The sequence below is a fragment of the Filicampus tigris genome, chromosome 4 (genome assembly GCF_054856515.1).
Source record: "Filicampus tigris isolate MCC_2025a chromosome 4, RoL_Ftig_1.0, whole genome shotgun sequence".
Classification (NCBI taxonomy): Eukaryota; Metazoa; Chordata; class Actinopteri; order Syngnathiformes; family Syngnathidae; genus Filicampus; species Filicampus tigris.
Window position 1 is genome coordinate 16209124 of NC_141220.1, and position 14847 is coordinate 16223970.

Here is a 14847-nt window from a genome sequence, read left to right on the forward strand (position 1 = left end):
CACACCCCAGTTCAAATGCTTGGTTTTTATGATGTAAAAATAAGACCAAGATGAATCATTTAAAACATTTTTTCTACAACTCATGTGACCTGTACACCTTAATTGAAAAACATGTTGAAGCTTTTAGAGGGGGGAAGTAAGAATAAAGAAATAAGATAATGTGGTTGAACAAGTGTGTGCAACCTTTTATAATGGGGGGGAGGCGGCTTTGTACAGACCACACGAATCACATTCAGGTTAAATGGGAGTCAGCATACACCTGACACCATTTAAAATATCACTGATAAATCACAAATGCATTTCAGCAGTACTAGTAGGCTTTTCCTGACATGTTTGTAGTCACATCTTACACCACAAGCCACGATCTGCAGAGCGTCAGGACGTTCTTGTTTTTCAAAGAGTCAGGAGTAGGGTACAATTTTATTTACCCAAGGCATTAAATATACCAAGAACACAGTGAAGACAGTAATCAAGTGGAGAAAAGAATGCACCAAGAACTGGATGTCCTACCAAAATCGATGAAAAGACTAGAAGAAAACTGGTCAAGAAGGCTGACAGCAACATTGAAGGAGCAGCAGTAATTTCTGGCAAATATTGGCTGTGAAGGACATGCGACAATGTAGAATCGCAGTGCTCTGAATCCAGTGGGGGTTACTCGTCGAACTTTTGCTTCTTCTCTACAAAGAACTGAAAAGGAGAACATTGGACAACAGGGATGAGTTGATTGTAAATAAGTACCTAACTAAAGCTTGACTTTCAAGTTATTTTGAGCTGTAATGCAATTTTCCCCCAATGAAATAAACTGAAATACTATTGTGTAAAAACTTAATAAAACATAATAAAAAAAGAATGTAACAAAGGGTGTGGTGTGTATTAAATGACAGTAGTATCTGGTGTCGGATTGGCTGGTTAGTCTGTGTGTTAGCGTCAGTGAATGAGTAGTGTCCTTCAGCAACTCCTCAATTTGTATTTCCCCCTTTCAATAAACGGCTGAATGTGCACTGGCGGTTGTGGCTCTCCTTGACCACATGCAAAGGTATTTCAATATGCAAATTGAAAAAAAAAAAATTCCACTGCCGAAGCTCGCTTGTGCCTAATTTAGCCTGCGGCACAGATCCCAAAAATAAATTAAACAGGCGATGCCTCCTAACTAGAAAAACATTTAAGTTTGGGCACCCTAGAGTAAGTCAAGGGACCACTGTGTTCCTGCCTGCTCCTCACCTTCCGCAAGGCGGCGAACGCGGGGCCGAAGCTTTGGTGCGTGCTGGTGCGACTCCGGATCCACGCAGGAAGTTTTGCGAGAGTGGCGGGTCGGGAGTAGCGTCGGTCGCACAGCACAATGGAGGAGTAATCACCACGGTGACGGATAGCTCTGCCTTTTGAGATGAAGAAACAAAAACTCTTGCTGTTGAACATGAACAACTTTAATGATCAGTGGATCCATCACAGGATTTACCATACCTATTGATTGATTGACAGCCTTCATGCAGAGATTTTCTATTAGTGCTTGGCCTGGGCTCTTCCCTCCACTGTGAGTCTGGAATGTTCAAAGGTTTTAAAGGAGACATACATTTTTGTCACAAGTTGTCTTATTAACTCATTCAGTACCAGACTTTTTCAGATCCTCTGTGAAATGACTTATAAATATGTCATTGGGATAGAATGAGTTAAGAACCATTAAGAAATTTCATGTTAAAAAATACGTGTAAATGTAAAGCTGTATGGTGTTTTACCAGGTGTTTGTCCAGGTAACCCATCTTTTCCTGCAGTTCCGGTGATTTGATGTTGGGATACGGCATTCCCACCATCACCACACACCTGCATGTCATAGGACAAGACAAGACAAAAGTCTGTCATCTAAATAGGGCTGAACAAAATGGCCTTCAAATAAAATCCCAGACAACAATCTTACTTATGATCTTAACGGATTTAGCTAGTATATTTACAGATAATGTGAAAATAAGTATTTCCATTAGGAAAAATGTCCCTTTTGTCAAGCATGATCCTTAATGGATACATTTTTTCAAATGAAAAAGTTGTTGTTGGCCTTTATTATAACCAGGTTAAAAACTCATTGAGATTTACAACCTCTTTTGCAAGAGTGACCTGGCCAAAACTATCGTCCCAAAGCACATACCTGCCGAGGTCATCAGAAAAGTTGATGCCCTCGCTCATCTTTCCGCCCACCACGGAGAACAGCAGTGCCCCCGTTAGGCTGCCACCTTCTTGCTGAGTGCACCTCTGTTAAGAGACATTTATGGACAAAGTGTACAGTGATGCCAGTTTAAATCGTTGTGTGACCATGCTTGTAACTCAAATCGCTCCTATCTGAAATCAGATTTGCCTTTTGAAATTATTGGAAATGCTGTTAATTTGTTCCAATCCCCCCCAAAACTCAGCAAATTCTTTGTAATGTGCTTTTTAATAATAAAATAGCATTGTATAATACTGTACAGTATAAACCCATACATAGATAACATACTAGTAAATAGAATGAAAAGAATATATTTTTTACTTATTTGTTACTATTTTTCACTTGGCTTTCATTGAACGTAATCTTTTTCACAGTTTTTTTTCTTTTCATAGACAGAGGATGACAGTTTAGTAGTTATTTTAATGCCCTTGGCTGGTATTTTAATCCCATCTCGAGAATACTCACTTTGTTGAAATGGGTAACTATCTCAGACCAAATGGGGGGGTCCCCAGGGGTCAATCCAGGGACTCCTATTGTTCAATCTGGTCACCCAGTAAGCAGCTACAGAGTGTCGTACCACTTCTACCAAAAAGTTCAATTGATATCATTGGCTTCTTCTGGGCACTCAGTTTCTGAGGACCTATGATTACAAAAAGAATTGGGCAAAACAGCTGCAGAAAACCCCCCAGAAAATACCAGCACAAAACTCAACTGCACCTGTACTTTGACTGCAAAACCCCATAACTAAGGGTGGCAAAATGGCTGAAGTGCACCCGTAAGTCAACTTTTTACTTGCAACACAAAGCAAAACCAAAAAACTGACCAAAAAATGGCTGAGCTAAACTCATAATTCGAAAAACTCATCAGTCTGGGTACAACTGTACACATCCAGCAGTAATGCTGATGTGTGTATGGAAAACATATATTCTTCACCTGGATACAACGAGAGAACTCGCCCAGCACTTGCTCCACCTGGTTGGCCTTCTTGGGCTCCTGGAATATCTGAAGAAATAATATTTGGCTTTAAAATTAGAATTTTTTAAGATACCTCGAGTAGACTGGGTTTTTTTTCCTACTTTTCTCTACTGCTGTATTGCATTCAACTGGCATCACAGGGTGTACTGTGTTCCACTTCGGAGGTTCCACCATATTAGGACAAATAATACTGGTCACTGAGCCTACCTTCTTTTTGTTGGCGAGTCGGTTCAGAACACCGGCGGACTCCCAATGTGCCACGATGCGCCTCGAGTACTCGTATGAGGGAAAGAAACACACCACACCGCCTGGCACCACGTTGCAGATGTTGGAGAGGATGCGGCCCGTCTCGTCCATCTGTCAGGAAGCACAACATGATTCATAACAATTGCACTTACTGAAGCCTTGATTTAAACTGCAGGGCCAAGTGTCCAATTCCAATTTATGTTTGTATCCCATTTTTTTAAATCTATGTACATTTCAAGTGACACTTATCCCATACCCGATACATATTTCACCATTTGGAAGAGGCCTGCTCCCAATCTGAAGATACCCAATTCCATGTGGTTTTCTTTTGTGCCACTTGAGAGAGAAAAAAAGATTTGCATTGTGTGTGCAATGTGCATGTTTGAGTGTTACCATGCGAGGAGAGTCTCTGTTTTGGTAAGTGAAATCCAGCTCCTGACCGGAAGGACCGCTGCACAGGACAATGGGAAGGAGATTCTCTGGTGGAATGACATGGCCTTCAAAGACAAATGAAAGGAATATGTATAGAAAAAAAATGGTGACCTGAATTATGTCAACTCATTTGTAACCATTTTAAGTCACTTTGAGGCACAATACTGTCAGCTGTATTGCTTGGATTAAATTACCCTATCTACTCAAACAGTGGCCTCTATGCTCATATTAAACACTGGATGCTTTGCCCACCAAGTAATTATTATAATAAATGCCCCACCTCAAATAAAAACGTCCTTTCCTTCATCATTACCACAGCACATATGCCAGGCTGTAACACACTATTCAATAATCAAAACAAGAACAATTGTAATACAGTATATGATATTTATTAAAATACACAAGTACTCATAACAAAGAATATACTATTGAAGTATATGCTTGGCTCAGCTTCAGAAAACTGGTCAGCTGTGATTGGTCGTTACCTGAGCCCTTAACAGTTGTGATGTCATTTTCAGTCGACAGAAGTGACAAAATGGCCGTCCCCAGAGATGGCTAAAAACGTGTGGATTAACTCTTATTCCACAAACGCAATAGTTATCAGAATGCCTTGTTTTAACTAGTAGGCTTGCATAGAACATATTCTTGAAAAAAAATCTGTTTGGGTTGACTTCCACTTTAAGTGCTCTTTGTTCAGAACATATATTACACCACTTTACACGACTCAGCTATGGTCCAACTATAAGAAGTCAAGTTTACAGAGGCTAAAGGTTGCCTATAATGATGCACTGAGGCTCCTTCTTCGAGTACCCCGATGGCACAGTGCTAGTCAATTATTTGTGGTTAAAAGAATACCAACATTTGATGCACTACTCAGACAGCAGATTTTACCTTCATCTGTCAACTAGACATGTTAGAGAACCATATAACTGAAGCCCTTGCCAGCCCAGTGAAAAGTTGTTATAGGTTTACTTCTAAGGTTAGACTGTATTGGTGCCATACATTGTATAAATTGTATACATTTTAATATGTACTGTTTTGGATCCTTTCGCTTGTATCATGTTTTTTCCCTGTTTGTTTTTCTTGTGTTGATTGTATGGACCTGTGTCTGCAAATAAAGAATATACAACTCATTTAGTTTTCACTGAAGTATCATTTGTGGAAAAAATGTACATAAATAATGCATGTATATATTGGAATGAATAAATACCTACTTCAATAAATGCCTTTTAAAAGACATAACATGTAATGAATTAAGTGTGAATATTTATGGAGAAAAAATGATATATATAACAGTATATAATATATGTTAGGAAAATGCGTATATGCATGAAATAAGGCCTAAACCCCAACAAACGCCGTGCCCCCAATAGATGGCCAGTACTCTCAACAGTTGGCCCCAGCCACTCTTGCGGTGGGAATTTCTTTTCTTCCTTTCCTACAAAATAGCTTATTTCCATGCAGTTTTATGGAGTTGTCACAACACAATCCAGTCATCAGGGGGCAACCAAAAATGTTACCATGTCTGGCGTAAGTACACACAATAAAACAAACCTCTTTCATATAAACAGAATGGGATGGGCCAAATGTTTATTACCGTATAGTGCTTCACCTCTCAAACAACGGCTCAATATTGAGCAATGTGGCCCTCAAATCTCTTAAAAAGTATTGATTTGAAGCTTGCGAGGACGCAGGAGAATTCCTCCGCATACTAAACGCGTTTACTGTCCTTTGCTATAAAAACAGAAATATCGACAAAGCTGTTACGGATATTTAGCAGAGTGGCCGTGATGCCAAATGGGGCCCTACTTACCACAGGAAAACTCGGCAATGCGCTCTTCTCGCACTCCAGCGGAAAACAGCAGCTCTTGTTTGAAGTCTGACACCTGCCATCGGGGGAAATCACGCTTTTGTCAATATAGTGAACCTTCGTTTATCATAGGGGAGATGTTCCAGACACAGCAGCAATTAATGAAAATCTTAACTATTGAGAGAACATAAAAAAAACGTTTTTTTAAATAGATACCCATCCGACCCACTTTGAATATGAAATGAAATTTAAACTTTTGAAAACTCACTTTTCAAAACATTGTATACTAAGTTTATTGCAATTTATTTACTACATTTCAGATTGACACAAATGTTTTAAAACCATTTAAACTTATCAAACTTAACTGCCCCCTTGTAGCTCGCAGTACAAAAAAAAATGACCAAGTGACAGCTTGGAACATGACCATGGGGCATTTGGTAAGTCAAAGTACCATGTACTGTAAAACCCCATTAAAAACAATTAATTTAAAGTGGAAGTCAAGTCAAAATTTTTCTTTACAATGTTTTATGCGCCCCCCACTTGTCTAAACATGGCATTCTAATTACTGTCATATTGTATCGCTTGGGAGGGAGAAAAGATTCAATATGATTCAATTAGGCTGTGGTGGTTTCGCACCTGTGCCACTTATTTGCAATCTGGATGCGGTGTGGTGAACATCTCCTTTTCTGCAGGGAGTCTCACTGAGAGACTCCAGAAATCACCAATGACACCATAGAAATTTGCTAGCTTATGGCTTTTTACAAAAATAGTCACTAAATTGGCAACACTAAGTAGCCCTCACTCCATTGCATGCACTAGCTCTGCCCTGCCCTGTCGCTATGGTAACAAAAGCCGTATTTGGCATTTTCATGAGACAAAACCGACTTTTATCATGTAGGCCTACGGCAAGTGAATATTAAGCGTCCAATTGTGCTGTAGTTCTTTGTCCTTGCATATTTAGTTTGAAAAATGTAAGAGACCATTTTTAAAACAATAGATCTCCTTTAAAGGTGAAGTCAACCCAAACGCATTTTTTTCCAGAATATGTTCTATGCAGGCCCACCAGTTGAAACAAGGCATTCTGATTAATATTGCGTTTGTGGAATATGAATTAAGCAGCAAAATCCACCCGTTTTATCACAGTTGCTCAGGACTCAGGTAATGACCAGTCATGCCTCACCTGTTTCCTGAGTTTGGTCATGTGATGTTCACAAGTTGAGCCATGATTTCACATATTCCACAAATGTAATGAATGCTATGTAAAGACTTGTGGGGCCACATAGAACATATTACTATAAAGAAAATTTCGGACATGACTTCCATTTTTGAAACTCGTCTTAAAACACATTTTTATTCTACGGATTTGGACGCAGCATGAGAGTCGGCATTGTTTTAGTGTTTTATGGTGTTTACTGTTTTCGTGTTATTGATTTGTTGTTTTAATTGTCTTTGTTATTTTATGTATTTTTGTTCCATGTACAGCACTTTGTATGCGGCAGTGATTCTTTTAAAGTGCTCTATAAATAAATTTGAGTTAAAGTGAAAGTCTTTGTGTTTTTTTCCTAAAATGTTTCTTTACAATAATATGTTCTATGCAGCGCCACTAGTCAAAACACAGCATTATGATTGATATGGTGTTTGTGGAATATGACTTATATAGTAAAATACACCTGTTTTTGTCCATCTCAGGGGGCGGCCATTTTGTCACTTGCTGTAAACTGAAAATGACATCACACCTGCTCAGGGCTCAGGTCACAACCAATCATGGCTCAACTTCAAAAAACAGGTGAGCCGTGATTGGTTGTTACCCGAGCCCTGAGCAACTGTGACGTAATATTCAGTTGACACCAAGTGACAAAATAGCAACTGAGATAGCTAAAAAACTCAGGATTTTGCTGCTTAAATCATATTCCACAAATGCAATACTCATCAGAATGCCGTGTTTAGACTAGTGGAGAGGCATAGAACATATTATTGTAAGAATTTGGGGGTTGAATTCCCTTTTAAGTTGAGTACCATAAAATCCTGTGAATGCCGGCTTGGTTTTTATACTCTTTTAATCAATTAAAGCGATAAACTACCAATTGAATATATTTTGTAGGTAGTAATATGTGCACGTGAGTGTGTAATAAGGTATTTTACAACTTGAACTAAGCCGTGCCTCCGGGAACTCAAACAGGCTGACGTTTTTTGGAGGTTAATGTCAAAAAGTGTTTGTGGCGCCCAGTGCAATCTTTTCCGTGGAAAGCGGGTCGAAATGGTTCTTTGAGTGTGAAAGATTGCCAACCCCTGGTCAAGGTACTGGTCAACACATTTTATCTTTTTTTTGTTTGGGTTTTTTTTTTTTGCCAAAAAATCTGTTCCATTCAAGAGATTTTACAGTGTTTGTTATTCAAGAGGAACTCACAGGCTGCATGGTTCCTCCCGCGATGATGACGGCCCTGCACTCATTCAACACCTGGGCGAAGTGGACGGCAGGGTTCAAGAGAAGGAACTTGATGCTGCTCTCTGACAGATTTCCTACACATTTGCATACTTGAGTTCACTATTGATGCCTTATTTACCACTATTATAGTGCTGTGAGTTCATAAAAGTACCTTGTCTGTGTATGACCACCCGACCGTCAGCGTTGCTGTTGGTCAGAGCCATGAAGAAGCCCTCTACTTGCATCATGGGGGAAGCAGCCAGTGCCTCTAAGGACCCCTGCTGGTCATTTGGAGGAGCTGCAGACAAGAGGAGCAGAATAAAACTTGAAAGGGGGCCATTCTATCAATACATTTTCTGTTTTGCTCGTGATTATTACATCTGCAAATGAGGTGGAGCCTATCCCAGCAATTTTCCATAATAAGTGCCGTTTACTATACTGTAGGAAAATAGCACTTTTGCTAGTAAGATCCAGGTTACAGTGACAAGGGAAACACAATCAGGTACACGTAAATGAATAAAGAGTTATAACAAAACGTTTGCCTTTAAGAAAAAAGACAGCATTGCTCTGTTTTCACCATTAACAATATTGATATCATATTAGTTCTAGAACTGCATCAATTACAAAATACAACACATTTGAATATGATCCAACTAGAGCGCTCAAACAATTTACGTCACTGTATTTGACAAGCATCTGTTGTCCGACCTGCTGCCGTGCTCTGGTTGCCGTGCAAGGACTGAAGGTAGCGGTTCAAGCCCTCCGTGCGCCGATTCTCCTTATTGGTGCCACCGGGAGTTTGCGGAATCACGCCCGAACCCACATACTTCTCCACAAAACCACCCAGCTGTTTAAAACAAATGACACACTGTTGTGAGTTTTTTTTTTTTTTTTTTTTAAATTGCAATGTGCATAGCGTCACCCCCTGCTGACTTACTTTTCTGCTTATCATGCTCTTCTCAAAGTATCTGTGTAGCTAGTGACACAAGGAGGAAGATAGGTTTTAGGTTGTGTTATGGCATGAATTGATCCATTGCTCAATACACTGTATTGACTCATGCTGAAAGTCATCATCAATCAGTCTCAATTTGATTTGTGTTGAAACGTATCCACCGGCTACAACATTAAGTACTGCTCTACATCTAATGAGATAAAATGCAAAAGCTGTACACAAATGTTGATTTCATAAATAGTGTCTTGACTGTTTTCATTACTACCCTGGAAACTTTTAACATTATCTAAAGTCAACTTTCCCAATTGAAATGAATGAAAAGGCTTTTAATGTGGTCCCTTTTAATAATAAAAATAGCACTCTGCAGTGTTGTACTTCATAAAACATACAGCAATAACAATTAAATGGAATGTAAAGAATTTAAAACCGCTCAGTAAGCTGTAGTACTAGTACTCGTATTTCGCAGAAGATAGAAAGAAAGAATACATTCCTGTGAGTATTGTTATAGTTGTTGTTTTTCTGCACCATTTGCGGTTCGATTTCTGTTGTTTAAACTAAAGTATTTATAACTTGACAACATCAATGCTAGTTTCGTTAGCCCGTCGTTAACGTTCTGCAAATTGTGTTAAGCTGCTTGGTTAAATACACACTGTGTATTCTTTTTACATGTCTCTCTTTTTGTTTTATGTTCTGTTTTCAAACTTTAAGTGGGAGTGGCAATGAACAGCTTGAATTATTTTAGAAGAACTTTTCATTATCTGCCAAACTGCTGCTTGGTGTGAAGTTTGCTGCCGTCAACTAGCACTTGTGACTCAAATAGTTTCCCAAATTAAGACAAAAAAAATAAAAATTATAATCGGCCGAGCAATAGTTTGCATCTTGGAAAACTAGTAATTTGGGTGATGCGTGAGTCAAGGTACTACTGAACTCAGTTTTGTAGTCTTTATTCTTATATTGGTCTTATAGATGTAGACCCGGGAGCAGCAGTCTCCAGCCGCTCAAACGTTCTTTAGATTCTTCCTGGTTGGATTGGGCAACATGTAGAGTGTGCACCAAATGGGGTAGAGCATGTCATAACATTTGCCACGCAAACTGTTCATGAGTTATTTAATGTAAAGAAGGATGCAAATATCTCCTTATGCTAACCAAAAACCCCTCGACATATTCCTTGATAGAGGTCTTTTGTTGTGTCTCGTTCGATTGTGCAAGTGTATATAATGCAGCGGCTGGAGATACACAAATAAGAATACATTAATGATACATTTTTATTAAAAAGCAATAGCTTAAAAAAACATGATGTAGCGGGGGAACAATGTATTCATGCTTTTTAACTACTACCTTAAACAAGTTGATGTTGTCAATTTGAGCTCTGAAGAGAAAGTTGTTGATGGTGAGTATCTCTGTTGCTAAAAAAAATAAAAAAAAGAAGAATTCTTAATCAAAGGTTTCCTACAGATGTTTGCCTGTTAATGTGTGTGTTGTCTGACCTGCTTGCGTGGTTTGGCTCTGTGGATTCTGACCCACCTTGCCTGAAGGGACAGCATTTGCATCATAACGTGTGATAGCAACGGAAGGATAAATGGAAAAATGATTTCACTCACCTCCCAGCACTCGCACCAGCCCCTCAATCACAAAGAGAACTTGTTTGATGTACATGACATTCTTCGCCTTCAGCCGGCTCCTAATGAAGACAAAATTAAAGAAGACACATGGTGCATTAATCACAATTCAAAACAGTTCCCTGGTGTCAAAATTGTCAAAGTAGTGTAAGGATCAAGGCATTTAGCACTTTTAACCCTTTTCGTACACCAACTGGAAATTAGTGTGTTTTGATTGTTCTGTTACATAAAGTAGTCCCACTATTACATCACATTCTGGCAAAATTCAGTTTTTACTTGGTTGTACAATTTCACACTTGATCAGGCATCCCAGAGTCACATAGCGAAACACAAATAGCGCCAGTTCAGACACTAACCTCTGATAATGCCGTTGGCCAATACTACAACCCTGCTTAGCTTTTGGCTCTGACGTGACAGTATTTCTGTTAGAGGTGTCAATATTAATTAACAACTAATTCATTATAAAATGAATTGACAACTATTTAAGAATAGAGTAATCATTTAGAGCCATTGTTTGATTTAAAATTGTCCAAATCCTCTGATTTCAGCCTCTCAGCAGAAATTCTCTGATTTGTGAAATCCTTCATGGACGCAGACTGATCTTTAGTGTTTCATCAAAATAAGAAATATCTGCTCCTACTTTGGAAAATAATGACCAAACCAATAAATAAATCAGTTTCCCAAAAAGTTGTTGAGTATAACATCGATCCCTGTTGTGTGATATTGCTTAACTCATTCACTGCCAGACATTTTCAGACTCTCTCTTACCCCAACGGTTGAAAATTTTTGAAAAAAATATAAATAAGTTCCTGGCATTGAATGGCTGGACTGTGAAAAGACAGTGAATGAGTTAATTTTTGTTTAGGGTTGTTTTTATCATTAAACAATACCAAATAAACAACAATAATTAGTTAATAAACGCTAATCGTGAAAAAATGATTTTGCAATATACGTTTATGCAAATTAAAATTGTATCTGATTATTCAATTAACCCTTTCATGCACAGTGGTCACTACAGTGGACAGCTATTTAAAAGTTGCTTTCGCCTAGATTTAGTCATCTAAAAATATATATTTATATTTTAAATAATTACATCAAATCATAATTAATGCATGAAAGGGTTAAAATATTTTTTTAATTTAGATTAATATAGGCGAAAGCAACTTTTAAATAGCTGTCCACTGTAGTGACCACTGTGCATGAAAGGGTTAATCAAAGGAATAATCAATAGAATAATCAATTCTAAAAATATTGGATAGTGACAGCCCTAGTTTCTGTGCAGCCATCACTGAAAAATAATGGACCTTCAGCCAACGTAGATTTACATGAATAAGTGGAGAAAGTGTGTGTGGGCGCAGAATTATGTAAATTAACCATCTTGTAACATAACAATCCAACAAAATTCATGGTTCGATTGCAGACATTTTTTTTTTAACTAGACATCTTACAAAAGATTAATATACAAGCAATAAAGAAAAAAAAACACATTTTCCATCATATGTCTCCTTTAGATACGAATTACAGACATCAAAGTTACTCACCTGAAGCGTTCAGCATACTGGCTGAGCTGCGAGTGGGCCCGGCAAAGCTGCAATAGACAATATTAGCTCATCTCAGGTCGCGTACAGTACATAAGAAATAAAAAAAAACTCTTGTGTACACACTGTGTGCAAGTTGTGTGTTTACCTGTGCACCACTGAGTTCTGAACTGTGTATGCAGGAGAGTGTGTCACTAAGGTTGTGAGCTTCGTCTATGATCACCACCTGTTCACAAACATATTCTACCGTCACCAATGCATCACTTGATTATTGCTATGTGCCAAAGCCAAGGAGATCTGACCTAACGGGACCGAGGCAGAGGCCATATGGACTATATGCATGGAGTGGTGTGACTTATTTCCGGTAATGCTTTCAAAGGCATCGCCCTTTCCGGTAATGGTTCCGCCATTGTTTTGGAGTGGTTTTACTTCGGAAAATTTCTATCAATTGTTAACGCTTTGGGGCATTTTTGGGGGATTGTTTTTTGTGTGGTTGTGTGTATTCGTCAAGACATCGAAGAAGAGGAGAGAGCACAGTACATGGAGCTTTCACTGCTGTGTGCCTGCCCAGATAAACAGCTTCTTCATGGTTTAACTCCGCTTTGATGAGCAGCAGAGACAGTGGGTTGTGAACATTCGCAGGGATAATTTTGTAGTTACAGATAGCCTCAAAATCTGTTGAATAAATAAAATACCTTTAATTGCTACTCAAACAGCGAGTAATAAACATTTTGGGTGATGACATCATTGCCAATGCGCAAGTAGTCAAAATGGGTCTAAAACGCTTCATGTCAAAAAGCTTAACGTGGTTAAATGTCAGAAAATTACGACCAATCGCCACCAAAATTCACATGCACATCTCCACTTATGCCCACTTCGGCCTTTGTAAATATCAAAGCAATTGCCATGGTATTTTGGATTCTTGGGCATTACCCTTTTCCTGTGGGCATTCAAGCTTAATGTCGCTTGATGAGGAAAACGCTTAATGTCAATTAAATCCAAAAATATTGAAGCAATTGTTAACATTTTCAGAGATTGATGTGGGAATAGGTAGAGATGTGTACATAAATTTTGGTGGTGATTGATCATAACAATCTTTTTAGACGCATTAAGCATTTCAGTCAAAAAAAAAAAAAAAGACGGCTCTAGGAAATCTAGTTAGTAGTTTTAATATTCGGGTAGTCCTCATGTAAAAGAAAGTATCAGTCCCTGTTCGTTTTGAGTCGGTTAAGGACTTACATCAATCAAATCAACAGTGTGCTTCGCTATAGCGTCTACCCCGCAGAGGAAGCTCCGGTGCCCTATGACATTGAACGCGGAAATGCTGCGTGCATACAATCCATTGAAACTGCAGTGTTCCCCTTGCTATTTCACGGTAGCAATAGTTTTTTTTTTAAATACAGTTCTTTTACAATATACAGGCAAGATCAAGTTTGAAAAGGGGGGTGTACACGTTTTATATCCAACATGGATTCACTGCATTGTCATTTTAATGTTTGGCCATTGCAAAACAGACACATTCTTGGAAATCTTGTTGACTACCTGGTCCTTCAGCTGAATCCCTGCCGCCCGTCTTGTGGCTTCATGCAGCACCATCTGATAAGGCAGCACCACCAACTGAGCAAACAAAAGCAACGCAAGCGATTCAGCTTCTGGACAAATAAAACACTGCCTGAATGAGCAATGAGAGGAGGAGGAGGAGGGGGACAAGGAGGAGGACGAGTACAAACCTGCGCCTGGGGGACAGCAAGGCGCGTGGCGTAGTAAGGACATGAATGGCTTTCCTTGCCCAGCTTCAGAAGTTGCTCAATGTCGTGGACGCTGCCCAGGAGTTCGTCCCTCATTTGTTGCAGCGCCGAGACCTTGTTGTACGGACAGACGCTCTTCGCCGGGCCTCGTTTCCTCTTGGCGCCCTCGTCGTGATTTGGCTTTTCTACAACATACCAATATCGAAAGCAGTGGTGTGAATTAATGAAGTACAAATACTGTAAATTACTATAGTTGAGTACATTTTTCAAGTCTCTGTACTTGACATTTGTGTTTATTTTTCCCATGTCTTTTTACTTTTGCTCCCTATAATGGAAAACAAATATATCGCTAGCGTTGGGCCAAAACCTCATAAGTCACATTTTGCTGAATTCCATACTTTAAAAAAAATCTATGCTGTTGGTCAGTCCACACGCATGGGTGTTATTTTTATACATCACTGACCAATCCTAAGTGTTTAAAATGTCTTGCTCTCTTTCACGATGCAATGCTAATGGTTGAACAAACTTGCCATTTTTGGCATCTCTTGAAAAGTGACTGTTTTGGAGGTACAAGGTTTTGGCCCGACGCCAACGATATGTACTTTGTACCCTTTGTCAGAATAGGTTAAACAAGCCAAGTTAAGAAAGGTCAAGTCAAACGCAGGTGGGATCATGATTGAACCGATTGAAACATTACAGTACAAGGCACAAAAAATTGACAGGGAAGAACGTGAACAACGAAGTTAGAATTCACATCGCAATATAAATTGCATCCCTTCACGGTAACGTTATGTAACACGATATGAATTTAAGTGTAAAAAAAAAATTTGCAATTAATCATAATACATTATTTATTTATGAATAGGTTCATTATAGAGTTTGGGGAAGCTAAATTGATCAAATAAATA

General features: G+C 38.8%; 1 protein-coding gene across 1 annotated transcript in view; it reads right to left on the reverse strand.

The window, feature by feature from the left end:
• Positions 1 to 10: 10 nt before the first annotated feature.
• Positions 11 to 14847, reverse strand: part of ddx11 (DEAD/H (Asp-Glu-Ala-Asp/His) box helicase 11) — a 22589-nt gene continuing 7752 nt past the window's right edge. The window contains exons 9-28 of the mRNA XM_086027542.1: positions 13922 to 14124; positions 13734 to 13808; positions 12340 to 12417; positions 12195 to 12241; positions 10636 to 10715; positions 10522 to 10563; positions 10373 to 10440; positions 9020 to 9058; positions 8791 to 8929; positions 8255 to 8380; positions 8065 to 8177; positions 5661 to 5733; positions 3809 to 3912; positions 3377 to 3526; positions 3128 to 3196; positions 2138 to 2241; positions 1734 to 1818; positions 1462 to 1537; positions 1222 to 1376; positions 11 to 687 (exon numbers count right to left, since the gene is read on the reverse strand). Of these exons, the coding sequence (XP_085883668.1) occupies positions 652 to 687; positions 1222 to 1376; positions 1462 to 1537; positions 1734 to 1818; positions 2138 to 2241; positions 3128 to 3196; positions 3377 to 3526; positions 3809 to 3912; positions 5661 to 5733; positions 8065 to 8177; positions 8255 to 8380; positions 8791 to 8929; positions 9020 to 9058; positions 10373 to 10440; positions 10522 to 10563; positions 10636 to 10715; positions 12195 to 12241; positions 12340 to 12417; positions 13734 to 13808; positions 13922 to 14124 (1862 nt within the window). The 3' untranslated portion in view covers positions 11 to 651. The remainder of the gene's footprint in view (positions 688 to 1221; positions 1377 to 1461; positions 1538 to 1733; positions 1819 to 2137; positions 2242 to 3127; positions 3197 to 3376; positions 3527 to 3808; positions 3913 to 5660; positions 5734 to 8064; positions 8178 to 8254; positions 8381 to 8790; positions 8930 to 9019; positions 9059 to 10372; positions 10441 to 10521; positions 10564 to 10635; positions 10716 to 12194; positions 12242 to 12339; positions 12418 to 13733; positions 13809 to 13921; positions 14125 to 14847) is intronic.